General features: G+C 48.3%; 11 protein-coding genes across 11 annotated transcripts; 6 read left to right on the top strand and 5 right to left on the bottom strand.

Moving 5' to 3' along the window:
* Nucleotides 1-205: 205 nt before the first annotated feature.
* Nucleotides 206-1,624, top strand: N7479_003438 (DUF3984 domain-containing protein; the record flags this gene model as incomplete). Its single annotated transcript, XM_057251135.1, has 2 exons — nt 206-211; nt 269-1,624. The coding sequence occupies 2 exons, from the start codon at nt 206-208 to the stop codon at nt 1,622-1,624; spliced, it is 1,362 nt and encodes a 453-aa protein (XP_057110460.1).
* Nucleotides 1,625-2,639: 1,015 nt separating this feature from the next.
* Nucleotides 2,640-3,663, bottom strand: N7479_003437 (cut8/STS1 family protein; the record flags this gene model as incomplete). The annotated part of the gene is made up of 2 exons (XM_057251134.1): nt 2,640-3,496; nt 3,588-3,663. The coding sequence occupies 2 exons, from the start codon at nt 3,661-3,663 to the stop codon at nt 2,640-2,642; spliced, it is 933 nt and encodes a 310-aa protein (XP_057110459.1).
* Nucleotides 3,664-4,140: 477 nt separating this feature from the next.
* Nucleotides 4,141-7,507, bottom strand: N7479_003436 (ATP-dependent RNA helicase MTR4; the record flags this gene model as incomplete). Its single annotated transcript, XM_057251133.1, has 3 exons — nt 4,141-4,321; nt 4,387-4,952; nt 5,009-7,507. The coding sequence occupies 3 exons, from the start codon at nt 7,505-7,507 to the stop codon at nt 4,141-4,143; spliced, it is 3,246 nt and encodes a 1,081-aa protein (XP_057110458.1).
* A 205-nt stretch (nt 7,508-7,712) lies between these two features.
* Nucleotides 7,713-8,191, top strand: N7479_003435 (cytochrome c oxidase VIIc family protein; the record flags this gene model as incomplete). Its single annotated transcript, XM_057251132.1, has 4 exons — nt 7,713-7,775; nt 7,832-8,006; nt 8,069-8,101; nt 8,166-8,191. The coding sequence occupies 4 exons, from the start codon at nt 7,713-7,715 to the stop codon at nt 8,189-8,191; spliced, it is 297 nt and encodes a 98-aa protein (XP_057110457.1).
* Nucleotides 8,192-8,636: 445 nt separating this feature from the next.
* N7479_003434 (Elongator subunit IKI3) lies at nt 8,637-13,087 on the top strand (the record flags this gene model as incomplete). The annotated part of the gene is made up of 9 exons (XM_057251131.1): nt 8,637-9,774; nt 9,830-9,922; nt 9,974-10,533; nt 10,583-10,736; nt 10,792-11,134; nt 11,185-11,453; nt 11,513-11,646; nt 11,706-11,985; nt 12,048-13,087. 9 exons carry the CDS (start codon nt 8,637-8,639, stop codon nt 13,085-13,087), a joined length of 4,011 nt encoding a protein of 1,336 aa, XP_057110456.1.
* Nucleotides 13,088-14,797: 1,710 nt separating this feature from the next.
* mvd1 (diphosphomevalonate decarboxylase MVD1) lies at nt 14,798-16,082 on the bottom strand (the record flags this gene model as incomplete). Its single annotated transcript, XM_057251130.1, has 2 exons — nt 14,798-15,941; nt 16,012-16,082. 2 exons carry the CDS (start codon nt 16,080-16,082, stop codon nt 14,798-14,800), a joined length of 1,215 nt encoding a protein of 404 aa, XP_057110455.1.
* Nucleotides 16,083-16,289: 207 nt separating this feature from the next.
* On the top strand, nt 16,290-17,156 carry N7479_003432 (cytochrome c1 heme lyase CYT2; the record flags this gene model as incomplete). The annotated part of the gene is made up of 1 exon (XM_057251129.1): nt 16,290-17,156. The coding sequence occupies one exon, from the start codon at nt 16,290-16,292 to the stop codon at nt 17,154-17,156; it is 867 nt and encodes a 288-aa protein (XP_057110454.1).
* Nucleotides 17,157-17,524: 368 nt separating this feature from the next.
* N7479_003431 (SNAP receptor PEP12) lies at nt 17,525-18,403 on the bottom strand (the record flags this gene model as incomplete). Its single annotated transcript, XM_057251128.1, has 2 exons — nt 17,525-18,046; nt 18,107-18,403. 2 exons carry the CDS (start codon nt 18,401-18,403, stop codon nt 17,525-17,527), a joined length of 819 nt encoding a protein of 272 aa, XP_057110453.1.
* A 451-nt stretch (nt 18,404-18,854) lies between these two features.
* N7479_003430 (nucleoporin NDC1) lies at nt 18,855-20,971 on the top strand (the record flags this gene model as incomplete). The annotated part of the gene is made up of 4 exons (XM_057251127.1): nt 18,855-18,987; nt 19,079-19,346; nt 19,397-20,830; nt 20,881-20,971. 4 exons carry the CDS (start codon nt 18,855-18,857, stop codon nt 20,969-20,971), a joined length of 1,926 nt encoding a protein of 641 aa, XP_057110452.1.
* A 429-nt stretch (nt 20,972-21,400) lies between these two features.
* Nucleotides 21,401-22,211, top strand: N7479_003429 (AAA-ATPase Vps4-associated 1 family protein; the record flags this gene model as incomplete). Its single annotated transcript, XM_057251126.1, has 4 exons — nt 21,401-21,511; nt 21,613-21,897; nt 21,973-22,046; nt 22,097-22,211. 4 exons carry the CDS (start codon nt 21,401-21,403, stop codon nt 22,209-22,211), a joined length of 585 nt encoding a protein of 194 aa, XP_057110451.1.
* A 3,408-nt stretch (nt 22,212-25,619) lies between these two features.
* On the bottom strand, nt 25,620-27,132 carry dspC (dual specificity phosphatase YVH1; the record flags this gene model as incomplete). Its single annotated transcript, XM_057251125.1, has 4 exons — nt 25,620-26,055; nt 26,124-26,474; nt 26,740-26,967; nt 27,095-27,132. The coding sequence occupies 4 exons, from the start codon at nt 27,130-27,132 to the stop codon at nt 25,620-25,622; spliced, it is 1,053 nt and encodes a 350-aa protein (XP_057110450.1).

Raw genomic sequence — 27,132 nt, 5'->3', positions numbered from 1 at the left:
ACATTCAGCACCATTCCGCGAGAAAAATATCTCTATCTATTAAATACACTTCTACTCCGTATCCTCGGGCATAATATAACTTCAACATAATTGCCGGGGCTCGGCCACTTTCACATGCCAACCGCACGTGCAGCAACTCCGCATTTCCCCCGTCTCGAGCTCTTCCTCTCTGATTCTGCTTGAGCTTTCAGCTGGAAAACCCATCATGGAGGTAAATATTACATTCTGAACAACAACAAGAACTGGACATTTAACGTGGAATATATAGTTGAACACCTCGGGAAGCTTCCGCTCCCGTCGCTCATACCCATCCCTTCACCACATCTCTCTAGCACCGTTAACCCCACGATTTCCCATTGATGACGACACAAATATAACAGACTACTTTAATCATCATGACCATGAAACTCAAGCCAGTGGCGCCCGCACACCCCCGACATCATCATATCTATCTAGTGTCTCAGTCCCAAGCACGCCGCCGATCCTCTCACACTCACGTAGCAACTCGCGAAGCCGCCACCACATGCGAAGCAAAAGCTCTACGGGTGCAGGACACTTAAGCGACACAAACCTGCACAAACGGGAACTAAGCCATGCCCTCCATCACATCCACGACACGCACAAGAAACATCGCAGCATCTCGCATTCGCATGGACGGCGCCCCTTGCCAGACAACACGCCGAAATCCAAATCCGACGCAGAATGGATGCTACGCACAGGCATTGCCCTAGCCACCTCGACCCGCGAGGAAAAAGGCCAAAGCTGGCTCTCCAAACGCGAGAGCTCAACAAGCCTCACGCCCCTCGATGAAACGTCCACTAACCGCCACCACCACCGCACTAGATCAGGCCTCACTTCACGGGTTTCCCGCTCCGGAGCCTCAACCCCAGGTGGAGCCAGTGCCCTCTCCCGTCGCAACTCCCGCTCCCGCACCGGCAGTAGACGTGGCAGCAGAGTCGATCTAACCATGACCGCCCTCCCGGCTGTACCATCTACCTCAGCGACATCAGAGAAGGCATACGTCAGCTCGGGAACAGATACAGGCACGGTGAGTCCTGAAGTGCGCGGCCGTCGTCCTCTAGTGCCTGACTTTGTGGATGCCCGCATCCGCGCCGAGATGGCGTCGCTAGAGCACCGCGAGCGGGGGCTAAATGAAGGCTCTGTGTATTGGGATGGGGCGGGCTCAGACGAAGATGAGACTTCGTCTGAGTACTCGTGTAGCTCTGACGAGACGCTAGATAACTTCGATGAGGCTGATCTTCAGGAGCTGACGCGGGAGCGCGGGTTCGGACTCGGCTCTTGGGTTGATCGGTTGGTTGAGTGGACGCTTTTCGGAGCTGAGGAGTGGCCTGCCGCAGTGCCTGCTGCGGCAGCAGCTGAGCGCATTGGTACGGCGGATACTCCTACTACTGTTACATTTGAGGAACCTGATTTGCCATATGGACGTGATGATGATGCTCTTTCGCTTGGTTCGGTTAGGGATGGGGATTTGTCTGATGATTCTTCTCTTGGTGATGGGGAGAGCACTACCGGTAGTGCCGCTCCTATTGAGAAACCTGGGACCCAGGGTGGGTGGGAGGATGCTGTGTGGTTGCTTCGTTTGATGAAGCGGGCGTTGGTATGAATTACGAATGTGCATTGAGCAAATTCTTGGGATGGTTGTCTGTAAATAGTGTCTTGTTTTGATTTGCTCTTGATTATTCATTAGGTTCGTCTGGAATATCTATGAAGCTGGCTATATTTGGCCAACCAAAATTTCTAAGAGAATCGGGAAATGCCCTGGGTTTTACATCTTTCTACTTGGCCAAAAACTCCAGAAAAACTGATAGGATTCCAATAAAACAAGCTAGCGTGAATAAAGGGCCCTATCAACCGACAACGTATCTAAAATATGTTGTACGATATGGCAAGATCAGAACGTATGCTGTAGATCGCGTTGGATGGTGAGTGTTCCTCTTCTAATGTATAGAATAGGTTCAAATCTCCGCCAACTTCTTCAAAGCTGAAAAGCGCAAGGGTTGGGTTTGAGAGCCCAAGACAGAAGTTATCTGACACCATTGGAATATGCGGATAAAAACGAAACAGACAGAGGCAAGCTACAACAGCAAGAGAGAAGAAGATAAAGACAAGGAAATGTATGCGACACCAGGGCGCCAGTAGATATAGAAAGAGAGTATCAGAGTTGGAGTGAAGTACACAGATCAAAAGATTTGAGATTCTGACAGAAAGGAAATGGGGAAAGAACGATCATGCGTATAAATCGGAATACGACGAATGAGCAAAGCAAGGAGGAAGAAAAAGGTACCGAGTCTGAGTTCATTGAAGGATTTGAAATCACACAAGCTAAAACAGCATCCATCTTCCACAATTCCAGCCGAAAAAAAAAGAAAAGAGAAGAAAAGAAAAAAAAGCTGTAGGTTATCCGCCTGGAATACTGTAACGCCTGACCATGTCGATTCTAGGGTCATGTAACAGGTATCGTGATCGTGACATACGTCGAAAATTGCGCGGTCAAAGGGGTATGGACCGTCGGTCAAGCTCAGATGAGAGCCGGCATGAATGGGGGGACGTGAGGCCGACACGTAAAGGGGGTGTAAATGTAATGGTCTTTCATAAGGAAATCGGAGTGGCGTGATTCATCACCAAGGTCCGACCTTGACTGGTGTTCCCAGTCCATAAGTCCCAGAGAAGAGCTGGTCCCGTATGGAGCCCATGTCGCCACTGGCCCCGTGGGATGGTGTATCAGGTCCATTCATCCATCCCAAGTTGAGGCCGAGTTCATTGACAGCTCCCTGTAGCTTCCCTCCAGAGGTTTGGTTATGCTTGGCCAGCTTTTGGTCCCAACCTCCGTACTGCAACTGGATGCCGCCACCTCTTTTTGAAGCTTCTCGAATGACCAAAATCCATGCCTTGCACATCTCGTCATAAGCTGAGTCTCGTTCGATGTTGTTCTGTGGCGTGCTCCACCGAGGCAAGGCGTGAATGATGTCGGTTGCCCCATCTAGGTAGCTCATGGATGTGGATGCTTGGGATTCGTTTGGAGGAAGGAAGTTGGGAGTAAAGTCACTCAAGGCGTCAAGAAGGTTGGTGAGCGGTTGTCGAACTCGGTTGTAGGCATAGTCCGATTCGGTATTGCCACCCAACGGGAAGGATGACTGGAGGGTGGCTTGATAGTTTCGAAGGACTTGAAGGGTTGAAGATACATTCGGGCGTGGAGATGTGTGCACAACCTCGTCGACGAGCTGAGGGTGACGCTCGCACATGGTCCGTACAACCGTCCGCAAGGCATCTGTATCGAGTGTCTCTAGCAGACGGGGAAGAGGCAGGGGTCGGCCTGAAACGTTCGGTCGGGCACGTTTGATATTGCGGTAATTGTGAGGGAGCTGTCGAGGAGTAAAGGCGGGAGAGTTTGTGGGCGAAGCAGACATGCGTCCATCATGATCGTCTTCGTCGGATTTCCGTTTACGGCTGGCATACGACGACGAGGGTGTAGACACTAGCCGCTTTGTCAGTTTACAAATGCATCAAAGAGAGCCACCTCACATAGAGAATAGATTCTTTCAATATCCGAGAAGAGAAGATCTTACTCATACGGGAGGGAGAGAATCGGGGGTTCTCGTAGAAATGAGGCGGAACAGGAGGTGTAGCCACCAAGCTGTTCATGGTGACAGCCGGATGGCGAAGAAGAAATGTGGGAATCCAAAGGACTCGGATATCCAAAAGAGTGAAAAAGAAAGAACAGCAAGAATAGCAAGAAAGCAAGAATGAAGAGGAGATAAAGGGTTTGAAGTGGGGAGAAGAAGGGTAGAGAAAGGTAGCGGTGGAGAAAAAGTAGGCGTTGCAGGTGGCAACGCACTCCCTTTACGCAGCTTTTAAGGGATCTGTGCCTCACAAGGGATTGGACATAGATATATGACATGGATTAGAAAATATTTTTCTTATAAAGAATTTTTCATGTATGTCTTTCTTTTTGGTTTCATCAAATGTGTCAGATTAATCTACTCTGCTTTCGGGCAAGGTTATACGAATACCCGCATCATCCATCTACAACATATGGAGTACATTCTACGTAATAGGGGAAAATGGAAAATTGTGGCTAATCATATTCTTTGGACTCCGATCATAAAAGGGATATCGTATCTACAAGTACAGGGACTGGGCAGCAACAATATCACGGCGGACCTTGCCCAGGGCCTCCTCGAACTTGCTCTCCAGGTCTTCGCTACCCATCACCTTGGCAGCTTGCGCCATCTGCCGCAAACACTCTTCCAACCGGCGGAAGACACGGATCAAGCTACCCTCATAGACATCGGTCATTTTGCTAGGATAGTTAGTATACTGAAATAATTCCAAGGCTGAGGGCGAATGCTTAGGGTGAATGCTTACCAGATATCTGCAAAAGACTTGCCCTGAGTCCACTCGTAGATCACCTCCATCAGCTCCCAGTGGAAGCTCGTAACGTACTCATCTTCATTCATGGCCATCTTAGACTCCTGCGACACCTTGGCGATGATGCGGGCCTGTGATTGGATCTCTTTCAGTGGCTTCGCCAACTCATCCTTGGTCAAAGCAGGGGCTTCCTTGACCTTTTCTTCAAACACGAAACAACTCATAACAGAAGCGATTTGCTCAGCAGTCAAATTGTTGAAGAAACCATTAAACAGCAATTCACTCAGCATCAGTTCGTCACCTGTGCTAATCTCACAAGCAACACGAGCCTTCAACTGAACGACTTCGGCTTCGTTAATAAATCCGAAACGACGGAGCACACGCTTGCGACACTTCAGCTCATCAAGCTGCAAGATTGACATGGCTTCTGTAATCTGCTTCTTTATCGCCTTGATCTTGGCAGTCAGTTCCACCTTCTCGGCATATTGCTCATACAATTCAGTCAAGCGGGGCGAATTGTGCAAAGGATTACTCAGGAGGCGAGACTCGAGGACTTCGATTTTCTATGTTATGGTTAGCAGCGTGAATCATATGTTAGAGTATCAGAATAGTTTCTTACCCGCAGCAGCTTCTTGAAGCTTTCATCCTTGATCTGCATATTCTCAATCGGATCAAGTAGCGGAACACCATCTGGGAAGCGCCTCTTAACTTCATCAACCGACTTCATGACTTCATTCCGAGAGCCAGGCGACGTGATATCCTTCGGAAGCATAATGCGGATGTGAGATATTTCCGTGATGCAGCTCAGCACAATGGGCACAACATCGCTGCGAGTAGGTTCACCTTCCTTTACGGGGTGAACACCTGGTGGAAGATCCTGGAAAGACTTGGTGCCAATGGATGACCCTTCCGATGTTCTCATCAAGACATCAACAATATGAGACTGGTGAGGAGTCAATTTCTCGGTGTCGTTACTGGCTTGCTTGCGTTTCTTCTGGTTGATCACCACTCCCCAACCGAAATCAGCATCCTTGTACTTGACGTGGATCAGTCTTCCAGGGTGAATGAAAGCTAAAGAGTAATTTGGGTGAGTAATGACATGCTGAACATCGTCGGCAAATGCGTCCAGCTGCTTCCGTAGGTCGTAGTACTCGCGGATGGTCCCCTCATCTGAGATGACCATATTGGCGCGCTTTTCCTCAAGACCCTCGAGTTCCTTCTCCAAGCCTGAAACGCTTCCAGTGTTCTGGAACTGCTTGAAGCATCGTTCGAGCATGTATTCGGGCGAGATACCCTCGACACGCATCAGATTGAGAATCATGTTGTAGCCAAGATGGAATGCGGAATTGAGTCGGTCCTGTTCACCGCGCACGATTTCTTTCGCGACTGCTGGGTCCATCTCTTCTCCAACCATCATGATCACAATACCTCGGTCATCGAGACCTCGACGACCAGCACGGCCAGACATCTGGATGAATTCAGATGGAGTAACCCAGCGCTGACTAGTTCCATCGAACTTGCGGACACTGGTGAAAACCACAGTCTTCGCAGGCATGTTGAGACCAATAGAGAAAGTCTCAGTTGCAAACAGGACTTTGATGAGACCCTCTTGGAACAGAATCTCAATTGTTTCCTTAAGAATTGGCAGCAATCCTGAGTGATGGACACCGATACCTTGTTGCAAAAGTGGAAGGATGTTTTGGATCTGAGGCAATTGACGATCCTCTGGAGACAACATTTCGATGGCGCTTTCGAAAACCTTGGACACCATATTCTTCTCGGAATCATCGTTGAAAGTCAGTTTGCTCATCTGTAAAGCACCTGCTTCACACTCTCGCTTGCTGAAACTGAAGACAATGACGGGATTGTAGTTCTTAAGCATGATCATCCTGACGATCTTGAAGATGTCTGAGGGGCCCTTATTTCCACCTTTGTTGATTTGCTTATCCTTGCCCTTGCCCTTGCGTTTGGCTAAAGCGTCGGCCGGGTCGTCGCCTTTCTTGTCAGCGATTGCGCTCATTGCTTTTTGGAAGTTCTCCTCGCGGAAGACTCCCTTTTCATCAACCACGAGATGGATACCCTCTCCACCAGCAGGGAAAAAGTAATTTTGGAGAGGAGTCGGACGATAGTTAGTATAGACAACGTGACAGGGCTGGTTGTGCATCTTCACAATCCATTCGGCGAATTGCATGGCGTTCGGGATAGTAGCGGACAGGAAAACATAGCGGACCTTATCGGGCAACAAAATGATAGTCTCTTCCCAAACAACACCACGGTTGATGTCTCGCATGTAATGAATTTCGTCAAATACTACCCACTGAACTTCACGCATGATCTCAGAGCCACGATACAACATGGAGCGAAGAATCTCTGTGGTCATAACAAGACAGGTAGCAGTCGGGTTGATAGTCACATCACCAGTCATCAGACCGACATCGCCAAACTCGGCAGCAAATTCACGGTACTTCTGATTGCTGAGCGCCTTAATTGGACTGGTGTAGATCACTCGCTGGTTTTGTTTCAAACTTTGCGCAATCGCATATTCTGCCACCACAGTCTTTCCGGCACTGGTATGAGCTGAAACAAGCACACTCTCCTCACGCTGAATTGAAGACACTGCGACCTGCTGGAAAGGATCGAGTGTGAAGGGCCATGTCTTTGCTGGATTCGCCGGAGGCTGGTGCTGGGAAATAGGTACATAAGGGTAGTTTGGCGGGATTGCAACTTGATGGCGCACTTGATGAGACACCACAACTGCAGAAGTGTCTGTGGTACCTGAAAGTCCTCCAGATGCTGCAATTTCGCGCTCTTGTTCGGTTTCGAAAGAATCGGCGAGTACTGGCTCGGGTTCCTGATCCAATCGAGGTCGCTTCGTCTCGGGTTGATCTGGTTCGGACGAAGTCGCAGGGGCTTCGGCGTCTGCTGAGTCGGCCCCCGCAGCGGGCGCATCGGTCATCGCAACATCATCCTTCGGTTCGGTCTGGATATCTGCAGTTTTCTTCACGTCTCCATTCACCTGTCGTTTTTTATTTTTATCCTTCTTCACGCGCTTGGGGGCACCCTCTGACGGTTTCACCGCCTGAGGCTGGTCCTCGAAGACGTCAAAGAGCTCATCCATCTCCAGCGGTTGGAATTAGTGAATCAACCACAGGAGGAGAATGAGCGGCGTAGGTAACCGGTCTGGACTTTTTTTGGTTGAGAAATTTAAAAGTTCTATCCACATGGGGCAAGCGGTGGGGGAGATCCCGAGGGAAATACGCTAAACCCGATTTAGAATAAATGTCCTTCACGTGATTTGAGATCATCCCATTCCGCACCTCGCGATGTTCACTTTGGTTACGTCCGTCCGTTCCCGATCGTCCACTCTCTCCTCTCTATTGCCCAAGGTTAGTACCTCTCACTTGGCACAAAACCATTGCTCTCTCTAACATCTTAACCTCAGATGTACTCCTCCGTTATCCGGTCCAGAATGGCCACCTCCTTTGCTGCCCGTCGTGGTTTCTCTACCACTCGCACCCAGCTTGGCAGCCCCTACCACTACGCCGAGGGTCCTCGCTCCAACATCCCCTTCAACCCTCTCACCAAGCACTTCTTCTGGCGCTACTGGGCTTTCATGAGTTAGTGATTCCCAACGGATATGTCTATGCGCATTGTCATGACTAACACCAGCATCTTCTAGTTACCGGATTCGGTGCTCCCTTCGCCATTGCTGGTGAGTTACACTCCCTCTCTACCATTCTACGCTTTAAGCATACTCTAACATCTCTTCCTACTAGTCTGGCAAACCTACAAGACCAAATAAATTGCCCTTTACACTGTATTTTTCTTTCGATAACAGTATGGGCGACTAGGTGGTCGAAAACTTGGATCTGGTTCGAAGCAGAGGCGCATAGCATGTACAAAGCTAGAGAGTATTATCGAAAATTGGTTCCGCCTATTATCGACCCCATTGTAATTGTGTAGACGTTGAAATGCGTAGCTTAAAAGACGTTGAAATATGGATGAAGTCATTGGCTGAGCCGCTGTGGAAAATCAAAAAATCTCTGGGTCGGCGCAATTCATATATCAGTCCTCACGAACTCAACCACTCCCAAGCAACGGGACAGCTACTTTTAACAGGGAAGAAAGGCTGGTCTCTAAAATTTAAATTTCCTTCCTATCGCTTGAATTCCATACATCTACTCCCTTGATCGCTTCATGGCGGGGTAAAAAAAAGAAGCATAAAAAAAGTTACCTGTGCCTGGAAGATGCGCAATTTGAGAAACGTCCGTCTCGCTGAGACGCAAATCGAAGGCGAACTGCCTCTCACTGCCACAGCATGGGATACTGCTTCAGACTCGGTGGTGTGCACCTTTGGTCCGACCGAGAACAATGCAGTCATTGAAGTTAGACGGAAACGCCCCGAGATCACTTCAACAGATCCCCTGTCTCCCGAAGCATTTGAATGCATTGCTTCTTGGGATGCTCCATGCCCTCTACCAGACCTGGCATGTGATCGTGTACTCTCCCTGCATTACTTTGCGGACAACCTGACAACCTGTCTGGTGCTAGAAGGAGGCGATATTGTCGTTGTTCGTGAAGAGCCCCTTGCTGGTGAGGACAAAATTGAAATCGTCGGCTCAGTCGATGTGGGAATCACAGCTGCAGCATGGTCACCAGATGAGGAAATGTTGGCTCTCACCACCAGAGCCCAGACGTTTTTGTATATGACCAGAGACTTTGAGAATGTGGCCGACATTACTTTCGCTCACAGTGATCTTCAATCATCACAGCATGTGTCAGTTGGATGGGGTAAAAAAGAAACACAGTTTCAAGGAAAGAGAGCCAAGGCTCTTCGAGACCCGACTGTACCAGAAAAGATCGACCAAGGAATCTTGAGCAGCTACGATGATGGCAGCACTACGATCAGCTGGCGAGGAGATGGGGCATATGTTGCCGTGAATAGCATCGAAGCAGGCACTCGCCGTGTAATCAGAGTGTACTCAAGAGAGGGCACTTTGGATAGTGTGAGCGAACCCGTTGACGGTCTGGAAGGCGCTTTGAGCTGGAGGCCGTCTGGCAGTTTGATTGCCGGAATTCAACGACTCGACGATAAGATCGATGTGGTGTTTTTTGAAAGGAACGGACTCCGCCACGGCGAGTTCTCTCTTCGTCTGCCCAAAGAGGAGATGAACTCATGGGCTTCTCGCATCCATCTTGCCTGGAATGTGGACTCTACTGTACTTGCTGTCAAGTTTCAGGACCGGGTACAATTCTGGACAACGGGCAACTACCATTGGTATTTAAAGCAAGAACTTCCTATCACGGTTAATACAAGTCATTCGCTTCCATACTCTTTCGAATGGCACCAAGAGAAGGCCCTGCGATTGGTTGCTGGCTCCTCAGGTATGATATCCTTGTATGAAGAGCAAACACGAATAAAAGCTGATCAGATCTACAGGTTCGATACTGGACGCGGATTATGTATTTGATATCAACCATGGGTCTACTTCTATTCCGGAAGATGTTGGCGTTGTTGCGGTGCTCGATGGGAGTAAGTATCCTACTAGAACTTGATTGGGAACATGACTAATAAAAGTATTAGAAACTCTCAAATTGACTCCGTTGCGAATGGCTGGGGTACCGCCTCCCATGGCGCACAACGAGCTGGCTTTAGAGTCAAACGCCATTGATGTTGCATTCAGCAAATCTGGAAGTCGCATTGCTGTGCTTATGAGCAACAAGTTCTCCATTTACCTATGGTCTCTAAAGAGCCGACCAATTCCTGTTCCTATCCTTGAGTCAAGTTATCCGTTATCAGATGCCCCAACCAGTCGGCCTCGGCAAATTGCGTTCTTGAATGAAAACGAGGTATATGTGCTCAAGGATATCGGACCAAACTCGAGCCATATTGAGAGGGCGATCCTGGACACTCGAACTACCGAGTCTGTATATCAGGCTGCAGACTCAGAACAACTGGCATCGATCTTCGCCGGTATTGGACACAAAGCATTGTGGTTCTCACATGCCCGCCAACCAGCCCGTCCTGTCAGCTACTCGAGCATTGAAGAGTCGTCATCAGGAAATCTGGATATTGCTCCGTGGGTCGAGAGCCCTAATGTTGACAGCCATTGGGCTCGTGTTGTCTCTATCTCCGAGCATGAGGTAAGTTTGTATTCGCTTTGGATTTGAAGCTTCGTGCTGACTCTAGTAGCGCGTTTTGATCGCATTGACGAGAACTGGAGCCTTGTATGCCAACAAGCGAGTTCTTGCGAGGAACTGCACGTCTTTCCTCGTGACCCCATCTCATCTTTTGTACACCACATCAGCACATCTTCTGAAGTTTATTCATTTGAACCATGTGGATGGTAAGATTGATCTCTTGGGCGTCTCTGTCTTCATAAGCTAACATTGGGATTACAGAAATGGAAGTTCCTGAGGATACACCAGAGACAGATGAACGATGCAGAAGTATTGAACGTGGATCTCGGTTGGTTTCAGTGATACCATCGATCTTCGCGGTCGTACTTCAAGCCCCTCGAGGAAACATCGAGACCATCTTCCCTCGTGCTCTAGTATTGGCTGGAATCCGTACTTTCATTGACCAGAAGAAATACCGGTCTGCATTCCTTGCGTGTCGCAGTCAGATGGTGGATCTCAACATTCTCCATGATTATGCCCCTGAGCAATTCATGGAAAACATCACTCTGTTTATTGATCAAGTCAAGAAGATTGATTACATTGATGATTTCATATCGCGCCTGTCGTACGTCAATGTCCAGTCTTACGAGAAACAATTTACTAACCTTCACATAGGGAGGACGATGTGTCACAGACACTGTATAAAGATACACTAAAAATGTCCCAGAACGTATCAGCAGCTGTTGCCCAGCCGGACGGTCCAGCAGTTTCGACAGCACCCAAACTTGGCAAAAGTCCGAGCAAAATCAACAAGATCTGTGATGCATTCCTGGCGGCTCTTCAAAACCGCGTCGATACCAATTTGCAGAATCTAATCACAGCGCATGTTTGCAAGTCACCACCTGATATGGAGGCAGGACTGGGACTTGCTGCAGGACTAAGAAGTAAGTACTTGCGTCTTTTATATTTTTCGAAAATCGAGTAACAACTGACCGTATTACAGCACAACATCCTGAACAGGCTGAAGATGCTATTGCGCACATGTGTTTCTTGACCGATGCTCACCGGCTTTACTCTCACGCGTTGGGTGTATATGATCTTGAGCTTACATTGTTGGTTGCTCAACAAGCTCAGATGGTAAGACTTTCAAATGGAGACTTCGATTGTATTATTACGTACCACTAACAAGCTCTCAGGATCCTCGCGAGTACCTACCATTCCTTCGCAAGCTGCAACAGCTCTCGGAGACTCGCCGTAAATTTGAGATCGATAATCACCTTTCTCGCTTCGAAAAGGCCCTAGGACATTTATATGCTCTCAATGCTCATGATGAGATCAGCGCATATGCTGTCAAGCATGTCTTGTATACGGAAGCTCTTGAGCTCTACAAGTACCAAACAGAGCAACAACGGGAAATCACTGAGCTCTATGCCGACTATCTGCAGGATCAATCAAAATACAAAGACGCAGCAATTGGTAAGTGGATTGGTTTCAACACAGCAAGACAAAATCACAGCTAGCTAACTTTCAAACCCCAGCGTACGAGTCTCTCGGTCTTTATGAGAGTGCTTACAAGTGCTTCAATCTGGCGCACAAGTGGCGGGAGTCATTGTACTGTGCCATGATGGCATCTCTATCCGAGGAAGATCTGGCTGCCCACATCGACGCTCTAGTCACAACCCTAGTTGACGAAAACAAAGACTACGTCTCAGCTGCAACAATCTACGCCGATCATTTGCATGACGTAGTCACAGCTGCGCGACTTCTGTGCCGAGGATCGAAGTTTGCTGACGCAGCGCGTCTCCTTGCCCTCCACGGCAAACAGAGCCAGGTTGCCGAAATCGTTGACTCTGGCCTCGCCGAAGCAATGGGCAATATGACAGATCTGCTCGCCGACTGCAAATCTCAGCTCAATGCCCAGGTCCCACGACTAAGTGAGCTCCGTCAGCTTCGCGCTGCCGACCCGCTTGCTTTCTACGGTGGTGATCCCACTGGTGGAGACGCGGGTGTCGATATCCCAGACAACGTCTCCCTAGCCCCGACAGATGCATCTACGCTTGCTGGTCGCTCTATGTTCACCCGGTACACAGGTAACACGGGTAAAACAGGCAAGACTGGAATGTCACGTCATACTTCGAAGACTCGCCGACGCGAGGAACGCAAGCGTGCTCGTGGTAAGAAGGGCACCGTTTACGAAGAGGAATATCTTGTGAACAGTATCCGACGACTCATTGAACGAGTTAACTCGAGCGTGGCGGAGACTGAGACCCTTGTCGACGCTTTGCTGCGTCGTGGTATGCGTGAGCGTGCAGCTGCTGTCGAGAAGGCATTGCAGGAAGTCTTGACTATGTGCGCAGATTGCCGGGACGAGGTATTTGAAGTCCCTACCCCCAATGCAAAGAACGAGGACCAAGAAGATGAAGAGAATGATGTCGAGCCTACCATCCCTCCTATTTACGGAGGCAGAGGAGCCGGCGTCTTGAGAGAAAGTATCGCTATTGTTGAGGGCGGTGGTGCCGCTCGCGTCAAGGAGATCCCTATCGTCAAGGAGATGAAGAAGTCTTCTTTGCTAGCTTGAAGTAGTCGATGAATATACTGCCTATTCCAACCCTTTAGCATTTAGATTATGAAATAAAAAAATAAAAGTTGCCTCAGTTCCAATATTTCAACCTACAGGTATATAATAACTATGTAGCTTGAGAAAGTGACCCAGGTTTCTACTAGATATCTCGGGCTTCAGCCGTGAACGGAGAAGATCTGTCATTCAACATCTGCCTCAACATGTATTCGAAACGACACAAGGCTTCCTCAGACACCTTATGAAGTGGAACTAAAACAGATCATTTTTTGCGGTGTAGTCCCTCTTCCCATGAAGACTTTCTACCTTGATCCACAGGTTACACTTGTATGACTTCCTCGCAACTTTCTACGAGATAAGTCAAGGGCCGCCATGTTGTGTTCTGTAATTCATCCCCGGCCCCCATGATAGGAATGGAATACCCTCCGCAACAGCCTATTCTCGACAGAAGCTTGGGCCCGAAGGTTGTCTTTGAACAGTCATGGGCGAGATAGAGTCTCATCATCAACTGTAGCTATGCAATTGCGACAGATTGAGCGTGCTATACTTAGGATTTTTAGCGAGGGAGCTAAGAATATATAAAGTGCTCAGTCTGTACACCTGACTATACTGCAGTGAAGTATATTTCTTGTATAAAGATAGTCTGGCCCTGAGCTTCGAATCTATATGTATTGTAACACAGGTTCTTAAGACGAACGCCCAAAGGGTTAACTGCAAGTCTATGTTGCACAAGTCAACCATGATCATTCACATAGTAGGAAGTGTGAGTGATGCGACTCCAAAGCGCGGGGAATATCCTGAATCAAGCCATATACTGCATCTGTTGACATAAAGTAGTACAGTAGACACAGTTTTCTCACTGGATGACCTAAAGATGAAACATATATGTTGTGCTTCTGAAACCGAACGTTGTGTACAAAGTATCTAGGGTGGGGATATAAAAAATGGCAATGTCCCATAACTGAATACCAGGACTGCAGCCAAGAAAGGATAACCCCCAAAGCCCGAAGCAAGGCTATTCCTTTTCAAGAATCGTAAGTGGTCCGTCAGATTATCTACTAACTGGATGTCGATCTCTTAATGTCTTGATCCAGACCATGCACCTCTCTATCTCAACATATCTCACTTTCCTCCTGGGCATGGGCACGCTAGCAACAGCCCAAACGGGACCCAGGTCTATCAAATGCGATTGCGACGGTATCGCTGAGAATTCTCAGTCTGCCTGTAGTCGGATTGGTGGAAACTTCAATGCGGCCGGCTGTGGATTTGCTGGTTGCTGTGTTTATGCCAACAACGAACAAGCTAGGTTTATCGAGACTTGTAGTACGCTTGGATATGGATTCAAACGCTGTGATGATTGTCGTTCTTGTGCTTAAAACAGACATTGGGCTTTCAAACTCGGAAGCGAACGTTCCATTAATTTGCATGCAGTATTGCCTTGCGTTGCGTTATGTCCAAGATATATTATAATGAGGAATGGAATCAGATGTATTGTGTCAGTGTAAACCGAAACCCCGCTGCCAATGTATTATTATGTTCTAGGTTATCAGAGAGAAAAGAAGAGACAGTGAAAGGCATATCTGCATCAAGTTTGCATGGCCAACTTAAATTGTCCACACAAGAACGGTGGGGTATCTTTCAGGCCTTCAGGCCTTCGAAGGTTAGCCAGAATGGCTATACCGGTTGCCCGGTGTAGCTTATTCAGACATTCTAAAGAGTGCTCAGGATCTGACCAGTCTCGCTGACGAGGTGGTCTTCAACCTTGACGGGGCCCTCTCCGACGCCAGTCAAGATGACACGGCTCACACCATCCTTCAGAACTTCGACGGCGCGAGAGTCAACCTGATCCAAAGAAACACCAGCGGTGACATTGGCCACTCTCTCGTAGAATACGCCGCTCCAGCCCTCAGTTTCGGGGCCCAGGATAGCCTTGACGGTGCCAACCACAAGCTCAGAGTCCTTATCTTCATAGTAGATGACAGCATTTGGGCCAGCATCGAAGGTATAAGCACAAATTGTCCGGCCAACAACACGGTTGATGTCGTGAACAAGGCGGACAGCAGCACGAGAAACGTCGTTCATATAAAAGATAGGGGGCCACGAGTCAAGGCAAGTGGCGTGGAAAGTGTTTGAATCACGCATAGTGATCTCCGCGAATTCTGGGAAGTTGCGGTTTTGAATAGCAGTTTCAATGGCAGTCATACGCCCGGGAACAACGTTCTGGGCACGCTCAGCGAAGAGAGCCGAGGTGGCCACAGTGGTCTGCATTCCCTCGGTGCTAGGCACATCCTTCTTCTCGGCACTAACGACCAGAACAATAGCGCGCATCTCAGGCCAATGGGATGCAGGAGCAACTTCCTCAGCCAGACTGTCGCTTCCATCAGCGAGCTCACCTGTGCGCCATGCGACATATCCGCCCATCAGAGAGCGGCATGCAGATCCGGAGCCTTGGCGTGCAATGCGGCTCAGCTCCTTAGGGGACTGGGGTAGTTCGTAAAGGTCAGCGACGGCGCGGACCAACGCTGCGAAGCCAGCCGCAGAGCTGGCCAAACCGGCAGCAGTGGGGAAGTTGTTCTCGGAGACGATCCGGAGAGGGTAGGCAGAGAGCTTAGGGAGCGAGGAGTCGCCATCCTCAAGGGCCTTGCGGAGGGCACGAAGGTTGGAGATACAGGCGAGTGTCCGCTTGGAAGACTGAATATCCTGTGGGCTGCCGTTCAGGTTCAGGGTATCTGCAGCTGGGTATTCGGGAGAGCATGAGGCAGTGGTCAAGGTGCGAAGAGAACGCTGAGAGAGAGTGACTGAGAGAGAGGAGTTTGTAGGGAGGTTGAGAGTAGTATCGCGCTTGCCCCAGTATCTAGAACACTTCTGTTAAAACAAAACTATTTGGTATAAAGGGGATGAGGGGTAATCAAAGAGCGGCATACTTAATGACAGCAATGTTGACCGGAGCGGTGGTAGTGGCCCGATAAACAGAGTGATTCGATGTAGACGCCATTTTTGCTTCAGATGAACAGAAAGAAAGAACCTCAATAATTTTCTAAGGAACTATAAGAGACAGGGGAAATCTACTAGTAGTTAGGGGGATTGTTGATTTGTCTAGGCGGTGAAGAGGCAAAATAATTTCTACGGCGTAGTTCTAGTTCCGCATTGATGCGCTACGCCGATCGAGATCCTCCAGTCATTGGCATCCAATTATTCAACAATGGGAGCTGCAGCTAGTACACCCTCCGTTCCCTCCGTGGAGCCACCAGCGGCAACTTGTCCTGTGGACCACAAAACCCGTGAGGTTTGGCTGCAACAAAATACCAACTCACCTCATCCTACGTCCGATGTCTCAGCTGAACAGGGACAACCACGTCCCAAAGCACAACGACCCCTATCAACAGATCGCGAAGTGAGCACTATCCCTCGAGCTGGTGATTTCAGCGCAGAAAGTGCCTGTCCCGAGGCGAACAAGAGTTCTTCATCCCCGTACGCTGCGTCGCATGGTACCCCATCCAATGCTGAATCCGAGACTGGCCGCGATGAAGCCACTGGAAATTGGATTTATCCATCAGAGAAACAGTTTTTTGAGGCCTTGATGCGCAAGGGTAACACTCCTGGATCTACTGCCTCGGCCTCCGAGCTCGCGACTTCCGTAGCCTCCATTATCCCTATTCACAATGCGGTCAACGAGCGCGCGTGGGATCAGATTCTCGAATGGGAGAAAAATGGCCCAACATCCGACCCTGGCAGTAAGAAATGTGGAGGACCAAAATTATATTCTTTCCGGGGACTTGGAGTCGATCCAAAGTACCTGAGTCCGCGTGCCCGGATCAATGGATGGCTTGGCTATCAGCATCCATTTGATCGGCATGACTGGATTGTTGAGCGTTGTGGTGGTGAAAAGATTGAATATGTTATCGATTTCTACCAGGGCAAGCCATCGGGAGGCAATGAAACCCCAGCAGGTCTGGCTGCCAACGCCAATGCCAACCCCGGGAAGCTCAGTTTCTTCCTCGATGTTCGGCCTAAATTGAACACTTATGAAGGCTGGAGGCTGAGATTCAATCGCTTCACAGGTCTATGAAGGTATCATTGGTGATCGTCTTCTAGCGGATTATGCTTTCGCACTGCACATACAAAGGCAACAACGGAGCACGGGCAGGATTTGGGACCCAACTGGGTGTATTTAGCATGTATAACATATATAATTCTGTACGATATCAGATTACAGGATTAAGAGCCAGCGATGAATTAATGTTCTCCATTCCATACACCGAAGGTTGACAGGGAATGCGTAAATCAAAAGCAACAGAATGAAATGAAGGGGAAAGGTAAAATGCTTGACTAACGGAAGTGCAATCATGCAAGAGGGATATCGTGCGCATACATGACAACATTAAGACGAAGACCGCAAGGGTAGCCAATAAACAAGAACAGGAAAAAGGGAAATATCTATCCGAGGACAATTGCAAGTACAATAATAGCAAGGATGACAGAGAGAATTACAAAGAGACAACAGGCTCTGTTGCGCGCATTCTTCTGATATCTGCTGGCACTGCGCAACTCGACATTGGCGCCTCGTGTGTCCTGGGTGACATTTTGGACATTCTCGCTGATGATATCCAACTGCCCTCCTTGTTCCGTAACGATGTGCGCAACATCCCGGAAGAGCTCATTCAGCTCTCCCACGCTTTGTTCAATGTTCCGGATCTCTGCTTCACGCTCGATGATCAGGGACTCTTGGAAGTCCACCTCGCCCTGGTTGGCCATACGATGTTGCTCCTCCAATAGCTGTTCTTGTAATTGGACATCGTTCTCAGAGGATGGTTGTTGCTCGCCTTCTTCGAATGCCGTACGTGCAGCAACTGCAGAAGCGCGCTGTTTCTCGAGTGCACGACGCTGAATAGTTTGAAATTCGTCCAAGGTGGCCTTGAATTCGGACGATAACTTCTGCTGTGTCCATTTCTGCGAGGGCTAAAAGGTGAGAAGTTAATAAGAAATGCTTGGCAGTGAATGGAATCAGATGGTTCATACATTGACGTCCTCCCATGTCTGAATCTGCTTAATCCCTTCTCCTACATCCCTAAACCCCGTACGGGTCTCTTCGAGCAGATTATGAACTCGTTCGCGAACACGCTCTGTATCGCGTTTGGTTCCTAGAAGGGCAATTTGGTTTGATAGGCGAGAAATGTTTGATGTCAATGTAAATAACTGATCTGAGAGCTGCTCGGCCAGATGGTCGAAGTCCGGATCATCACGGTACTGCGGATCTTCATCCCTGCGCATGGTGGTAGGCTGAGCCTCCAACGAGTTTAGCCTGTCAAAAGACATTTTATGTGTAATTGGAAAGCAATAAATGAGTGCTTAAAGTGAAAGCAAAAGGAAAATGGAAACCAAACGAGTTATCTGCAGGTCCTTGCTGCCTTCGATAAGCTGCGTTAGTGTGCAGACCGCCCTCACATGACGTACCATGCAACCACTAGGCTTGATATGAACTAGCTCATGTGGCACAATTCACCTTTAGCCACATATCACATGACTAGATGTGGCTAGTGTGTTTTGATGCCTCAAAATATTCCTAGGCGGACCTCGTCGTTGATTGATTCTATCCGACCAGCTCAGCACAACCAGTTGTCAGCCGTGACTATTCGTCAACACCGTCCCTGGTCCGCCAATTCTGTTCTCCAGCTCCAGGAGCTCTCCATAGGACGGTCATTCTGATCATGCTCTAATCTTCAACTATTTCATTCTTCGAGCGCATCCCACTCCCCAAGCTTACATCATGGCCGTCGTACAAACTCGGCCCTACAGGCGAATCTTGACTTCGGCCTTGCACCGAAGATTTGTTCATGCCTCTGCACTTTCGCTGCTAGTCTCTTATATCATCGCAATTGCGATCGGGGAGAAATCATCCTGTAAGTACATCGCAACCTTATCCGGCCGAGCCTCGAAGGCAGGATTTCAAGTCCCAAAAGTACAAAGAACTGACGAAAGTGCGGTATGCAGTCTTCTGGTTATGGTTTCCCTTTGGTAGTTGCGGTGTTCGAACCGCGCTACTCTTCATATCCTCGCTCACTATTTTTGTCCTTCGCGTCAGTCAAATGCACATTGGCTCGAGAACAGCTAGCTCCTCGTTCGGCATCTTCAAATCCTTTACTCTGTTACAAATTGCGCAAACATTTGGCTGGTACATCTTCTCAGCATGGTGGTTCACTATAGTCTATGTATGGTCGTCTTCGGGTGATTCCAACCTCGAGCTTGTGAAACGGGGCAGGTGCGTGAAGTATCCTCTAATTGACTCCGATCTAGACTAATGGGATGCAGACCACATGAGCGACCGACCCTAAACGAAAGGCCGATTTACCTTCATTCCTTCCATGCGTTTCTAGCATGCGTACAAGCAGTGTTCCACCTCTACTACGACTACGACCGCATTGCAGTGCCCATCGCGGAACGAAGCTCCAAAACAGATGACGAGCGTACTCACCCCGTACCACCGACCTCCAAGTATCTACAGGGTGCTCTGTTGCAAGAATTGGCGGCCGGGGCTCTCAGAAGCGTCACTGTTGCCGCAGCGTCTCTCGTGATTTACCCCATATTTTTCAGACGCTTTGCGTGGACCTGGTCTTTGTACTTTGCCAAGCTCTCTTGGAGCTTCCCGAGATCTGCAGCCGAACCTCAGAGCTTCATACCCTCGATTTTCCCCTACTTTTTCTTCAAAACTCTAGTCCCCGGGGTGGTGCTTGTCCTCTCCTGGCAAACCGCCAATCTCTTCTACTCTGTGTTCATCGGAAAGGAGCCTCTGAAGCGGGGCCAGCCACTCACAACAGAAGCCAAGGATCCCAATGGAAGTCTTCTTAGTGGCCTCAAAGCGAAGAAGGAAATTGTGAAAACTTTCGCGCTCTGGGAACTCAGTCTCATCAGCCAGCGTATTCCCGACCGCCGGAAGGCAATTTTCAATGAAATCGATCGCGAGGGTGGTTCGGCTTGGTCCCAGGTTCTTGCTTGCACCACGGATATAATCAAGGCCATCAACACTCGCATCGAGGAAAGCAAAAATCCCGCGCCTGCTACCAAACCTTTGCCACAGGCCGAGAAATCTGAGCCTGTTATTCAAACTCTCCCGCGACTTTCAGAACCGATCAAAGATGGCAACATCTTTACTACTGCCCCAAAGGCTACTTCACGCCAAGACAAATTTGGCAATGCTTTTAGCTCGGCGGCCAAATCCATCGGTCAGTCAGAAGACTGGACTCCCACTGCGCGAGCCCGAGTCCGTGATGTTTTCGACCGGGCATCATCAGCAATGCTTAGCCCGGAGCAGAAACAGAAATACCTCAGCGCTCCTCAGAAGTTCAAGCTACTTACCGGCGGCCCTTCCACGACTTATAAGCCCGAGGACGTAAACCCTATTCTAGCGCAGATTCTTCGTTCGCCTATCGGCCAACCTTTCCGTCAAACCTACGCTCAACGCCTATCTTCTATCGTTCTTGGCAAACCGGAGTCCTCCCTATCCTTGATTGTGGATGCTGTGGAGTCCTTGACTCGACTCCTCATTGCCAGCTTGGCAGAAGATCCGTATGGCAAAGTTCAGGCCGATGTGCCCTCGGCCGTGCGACTTCTGACCCAAACCACTATCACCCTGGATGCATTTGCCCACCAGGGTGGATTGGATGCCCACTGGACTGATATCAACTTCCCCCATCGAGCGATCCCCAGGCGCAAGCAGTTGCCCGTCTGGTTCCAGATGTTGAACTCGTGCTTGCTACACTCCGTGGAGGTCTCAAGGATCTACTGATGTCCTTCAGGCCTTACTTACGGGATATCGGTATCGCAGGTAAAGATTTGAGGCTAGCAAAGGAGGCAGCTGGCATCGACGGAGAGGAGGAGTTGTTATGATCTACATATGATGGTCTCTTTTTTTTGCTGCAATCTTTTTAATGCTCACTATATGTCATGATTTCTCTTCACAAAACTTCATGTATTGTTATCTCTCGTCCTATTCTCCGGTCCTATCAAGATTGATATGGACAAATGCATGGTTAGGCGTTATGTTAAGATGGGCGTGGTTGGTGTTGGCTGAAATACAATATCAGCTTTAGTGGATCAATACTTTTCCATCGACAAGATCATCTTCAATTCCAATTATTTTGTAAAGACTTCGATAGATCCGATTTGCTCTTGGAAGTATGGGTCACATGACGGCGCTTTCTCTATCAACGCCAACTTTATTAAGTCCATCTACACTTGTTCAACACAAACCCCAAGCAACAACAGAAGCTCTGAAGGTCTCCCAGTAGCTTAGAGCAACAATTCTGATTCGGAGTCATGTCATTGACAAATGTCTACCATGTGCGTCGGGTCGCTGATACCTCTGCAAAAGCATGTTTGATTTGCTACAAACCATCAACAAGTGTGATGATCACGCCGGATAACAAGGTATACAATCTGATCTTAGATCTGGCACCTAGTGTACAGATTGTTTCTTTGCTTTAATCACCTCATTTTTATGTATATCAAGTGGCTAATTTACTCTCCAGGACTTCTTTTACGTGTGCCCCGCACATTTGCAAGACAAGAACTTCTGCTCTCCAATCATCGACACAGAGGGCCAAGCAAAACGGCTCAAGGAAGAGCAAATGGCCAAGGAGATTGAAAAGGTAAAAAAAGAGTATGAAGAAAAACAACGAAGAAAAAAAGAGCGCGAGAAGGCATCTAGCAAGGACAATAAAGACGAGAAAGATAAGGGCAAAGATGAGCCCAAAGACAAAGACAAAGATTCGCCCGATTCAAAAGCCAATGATGAAAAAGACAGAGATGATAAGGTTTGTGTTTTTCCACAGCGAAGGGAACCAAACAATATGCTTTGTATGAACGTGTTGACTGATTCTCCCTGCCAGATTGCTTCTATCCAAAAAGGTTCTGAGACAGAGAAAAAAACAGATGATTCGCCTCGAATTTTCTCTTTGCATAAGTATGTGATAAACATCATTTTCATGACAGTGATATCTAACAACGAAACAGGAATTTCTATCAGATGCGCATCGACCGGCTGCGCAACATTGAAATTTCGAGACGCAACCAGGAAAGATTAAAGCAACCTTCACTGTTTCCCTCTGTGCCGTCGGGAAATCCTTAGAATTTGCTTCGCTCATATTCTTTGGGCATCAGTATAGGGCGTTCAAGACAAGAACGCCATGTCAGGCACGCCGAGGGCCAGGCGAGGAGAAGGCACTACACAAAAGCGAAGGCATGCCTGCGAACTAATGTCCATCGCTTCGCGCGGCATGTCTAATGCTGCCATAAATTCATTGTCACTAGGTTACTTGCTGTTGTGACCGAGTTGAGGAGAACAGCGGACGCCCCCACACGAAAATATTGAGTCATACAAGTTTCATGCCCTCGCATCTCTACATATTGCATTTCTTAACGGCCTTCCTGCCCAATTATCAGCGATTCATACAACCCCGGCAATTAAAGTTTCAAGCCAGTGACGTGGTAATTAGCCCCGGCACGGGGCGCCCCTGAGTCGGGCACATTCAGCCCTAGGACTCATCCGTACAATAGACTTGATTTGTCTCTCAAATGAATTTGATCCTGCAGGATGCTGATTGCAGTAGTAGGCCCTCCAAGCCGATGATCTCTACGGAGTATGTAACCCACTTATTCTTAGTACATATTTGTCCCTGAGGCGCCCAACGAGACTGCGTCTTAACCGAATCCTAGCCACTTCGCCCGGGAACCTACATATAACCGCCATAGTGGAAACTGCCGGGTTTTCATTTTTTTGCAGCAAATCGCCCGGTGCCACGATGCTTCCCGTGTTGCATGACCGTTGTGCTGAGGGGGAAATATACTCCGTAATAAGCACTAATTAGTTAGAGCGGCTCCTGTTTAACGCCGAGGAAAGAAGGAACCCATCCGGAAGACTGCCTTGGCCCTAGTGGGCTGCTTACTCGGGTTGTTCCTGCGCCCTTCGATGGAAGCATACTAGTCGTGTGCGTTGCGAACTTCGATGCATGAGGGTTGAACAAACTATCTTTACGTAGACTGCCACGGTAGATGTACCGATTTTCGTAGTTTTGCTGCCGTGTCGGAGCTTGCTCCGACTGCCTCCTTGCGGTTTAGAGCTTGGCTGCGCAATCGCAACTATCTTCCCTATCAGATACAAGGCAGTTTTCGTTGACTTTTGTAAGACGTTATCTGTCTAGTTGTTCCTTTCCTCACCGTAGCTACTAATAGCAATATCTGCATGTGATTACGAGCTAGTGATGGGGCTATCTATTTTAAATTCGGCATGTTGATGCTATTTCAATGCAAGTGCATAACTATACATAGCCCTTAGACAACTACATACCCATAACACTTTTAACACTGAGACTGACACGTGAGGATTCAATTCCAATTCACAATGCAGCTGCCTGGAAGTGACACAATCTATAATTGTTCGGCAATCGTAGATGCCTTTCTCGGATTACTTCAGGCAGGTTTATTGAACGCTGCCTGACAGGTCTAGATGAATAGTGCTGTACTAGAGACTAGTGCTGTATATATTGGATGTAGCCTATATATAGTGTCAGGTTGACATGATGAGCGTAGGTAGCCATGACTATATCCTGTATACTCTGTGATACTCCATACTCATGTGAGTATAGTAAACATGATATGCACGTGCTGTCCAAACTTTAAAGGCAGTGTAACTACCACCCTGCTATCTGTATTTAGATGAATGTATTCGGCAGCCTATATTTTGTAGGTTACTAGTTGACAACAAATGTCGGCATGAGACACAAGGCCTGTGCAAGGCAAGATATTATACATATGCGGAAATATCATACGCCGAACGAAGTGAGACTAAACGTAGTAATTTTTTAATGAAATCTCTGCAATATAGAACATAGGATATTACGGAATTATGGTAGATATAAATGATATCAAGTGGTTTCCTAATTAGACTCGTAAGCTATATACACTGCTGATCCCAGATGAAACAAAGCTAAATGCCAGCGATCGACGATCGCAACATCTAAACTATGTAACAATGATGTGGATTGTGATATGTGTACCTGTACATTTTATTAACATTTGTTAAGTTCCCGAAGCCAGACCAGATGGGAACTCCACCGGGAGCTATCCCCTGCAAGGCAATGTGCACTGCCCCCCACTGAGAAAGGGATATTGCCAATCACAGAATATGGATTTGGCATGCAATTTCTACCTAGTTGATACGACAACCAATGAGAGCTTACACAATAAGTTCTACTAGTAAAGAAACTGCACAACTAATATATCATATAGAGAGATATGGATGCCTAAGTGTATAGCTATTAGACACAATATAAGAAAAAAGATACAAGATACCCCAGTAATAAACCAATACCAAACACATACGCGTAATGACAATACACATACTCACAACCAATCGGGAAGACCTGGAAACAGACCCGCTTTGCACAGCCTCCTTGTGCTTCAAACCTTGGAAGTCAACAGAAGGGGGGAAATTCAGCGTCATTGGCGTTACGCTGATCCTTGAAACATCACTGACACTTTAGTGGGGCCACATTAGAAGGTAAACCAGAGAGAAAAGAGAAAAGACCAGTGGAGTATATGTTTTGCATCTATTGTGGGAGAAAAAACAAAGACCTTGGCGATTAATTATTATGTAGCTGCATATGGCTCGATTCGACGGGATTGCACCCGGGAAGGAAAAAGGCAAAGGCTAAGACCACGAGTCGATGCATGCTATGCGGTGCAGCCCTAGGGTAGGGTAAGCCCGGTCTCGATTTACTATGATTCGAAATGGGGCTTTGGCTTTGGCTCTGTCTCATATGGCTGCTGTATTACTTTTACTATCTGTTTGTACAAGATACATGTTTTGGTTTGTGGGACATGGCACTGTGGTGTTGATTGACAGGGGTTGTTGGATACGAATCACAATATAGATACTCTTAGGTATCTTTTGGAGGACTAAACTAGTGGGTTTGTGCGTTTTGGGATAGATTGATATCACAGTGGCTGTACAGATCAGCAAGGGCATGCATGTTAGCCGGCGTGCTGCCTGATGTCTTGCTTTTGCATTTGTAGATCATGGGATGGAGCACGGGGGAACACCCTGTCAGCTTTGGTGACTTTCCTGGAAAGGTAGGAGGCGGTGTTTTCGAGCCTCACTAGCTATATCTGGTCGGCATTGTCGATGCCTGTACGAAGTATACTGCCTGGACGAAGTATAATGAAATGAGACGCAAGGCAGTCGTGTTCTTATGGCGAGAGATAATGTTCCCTCTCGAGGTGGGGCACGTGGTCCTCGTTTTGAAGAGTGGGTGCCTCAATAATGATAACCAGGCTGTGCACGAAGGACTTGCAAGTGGTTCCCAGGCCCAAGCTTAGATGTACCACATGTCACCCACGAGAGACCCGGTGAGCCTCCTTGATTGGGAGATGATTATCTGGAGCCAAAAAAAAAAAAACCAAACATGAAACCATAAATAAAATGTAAAGATGGAGCTTTAAGCTTTCGTGACTCGTAAAACTATGTATGGTGTTCATCTCAAAGATTCCCGCGCCCAGAATCATTAGCCGCTGGGACCCGCATTCCCGGAGGAAGACGGATGGCAGGGTTAATTCTTGGCCCCTGAGCTATGTTGACCTGGGCAATATCAACACGGGCTTTGGTGAGACCGATGGCAGGCACGACCCAGCCACCACAGCTACATCGAAGACCTTGCCATGCGAATTTGCCTACATTGGACCCGCAGACAGGATTTGGGCAGGTGAGGCGACCAGCGAGAGGGGCATCGTCGGGGTGCGCACCGTAGGTTGTATCAGCAGTCTCAGCTCCATGCTCGTTTGGGAAGAGACTTGGGCGCATCCACGTTAGGGGGTGGAGGAAAACATGGCCACACTCGGCGGTTGCTGAGGACTTGGCAGTGTTTTTCTTTTCTTCCTCGTGCGGGAGGATGGATGGAGTTGTTGCCAATTTGGTTCTGTGATAGGTTTAGTAAATCAGGACTTTTTTTTCTTTTAGCAGTATAGATCTATTTGTGAGACGCACCTGCATTTCCGGCATTTAATCTCGACCGTTCGACCGGTGGTATCTTTAGGCTGAACGGGCTGTTCGTCTTCAAATCGCACCGACTTCAGCTCTGGAGCACGGCCACACGCCACACTTTCTTCGACGTCGCGATGATAAAGCCAGCGCTTGTACGATGGGTGGTCAGTGACATCATCTGGGCAGCCCATCTCATGGTACAGGTTCAGCTGCTCCATGAAGCCCTCGTTTGGCTCACATAGGGGTCTGGTTTGGCGAACCAGCGCAAGGGCAGATTGCGGTGTGAGCGACCCCGGTTGGCGGTGGAGCAGGTAGGCGATGCAAATGGTCGCCGAGCGGGACTTCCCCATCGCACTGTCATCATATTAGCCATTGTACATCTTTCTTTGATAAGCGCGGCCCAAGGCACGGCTTTTGAATTTTCAAACGGGTCCAACGTGTATCAAGGGGATTTGCAGGATTCTTCAGCCACGTGTAGATCGCACTTGATGGATACGAAATGACGTAGGAGGCACGAAGCCACTCGAGAATATGCATTCCGCAAGAGGAAATAGGAACGACCGAAGAGCTGGGGTAAACTCTCCACAGGTGAGACTGGGTAATTTGTATTTGGACTTACCAGTGCACGAGTACACCTCCACCACCGTCTAGGCCGGACTGAATAAACTTGATAGCAGCGGGGAAATGCTCCAATAAATTTTCATCGTCCACATCGTCAACTCCTATGGAAAGATGCTGGTAAGAGCTGAAAGTCTGATCTTCCTCAGCTGGGCTGAGGCGCAGCACTGAGAGAACATGCGAGATATCTGCGCGTGCCAATGCTGCTTTGTTTTTGACGCTAAGTATGCTACAAAGGTGCGTTAGCAATGAATCAAAACTACCAAATCAGGAACTGGCAGCGCCAATCTCCAGCCTCAGCTCTATTTCAGCGACACACCCCGATAAGGATTGTCTGTTAGTGAAGTGAGACCAACCCTCCGATATAGATATTGTGGCCTTTTATTTGATTCAT

Source organism: Penicillium vulpinum (assembly GCF_028829585.1).
Source record: "Penicillium vulpinum strain IBT 29486 chromosome Unknown utg000002l_segment0_segment0, whole genome shotgun sequence".
NCBI classification, from domain to species: Eukaryota; Fungi; Ascomycota; class Eurotiomycetes; order Eurotiales; family Aspergillaceae; genus Penicillium; species Penicillium vulpinum.
This window is presented reverse-complemented; position numbering and strand designations above follow the sequence as displayed.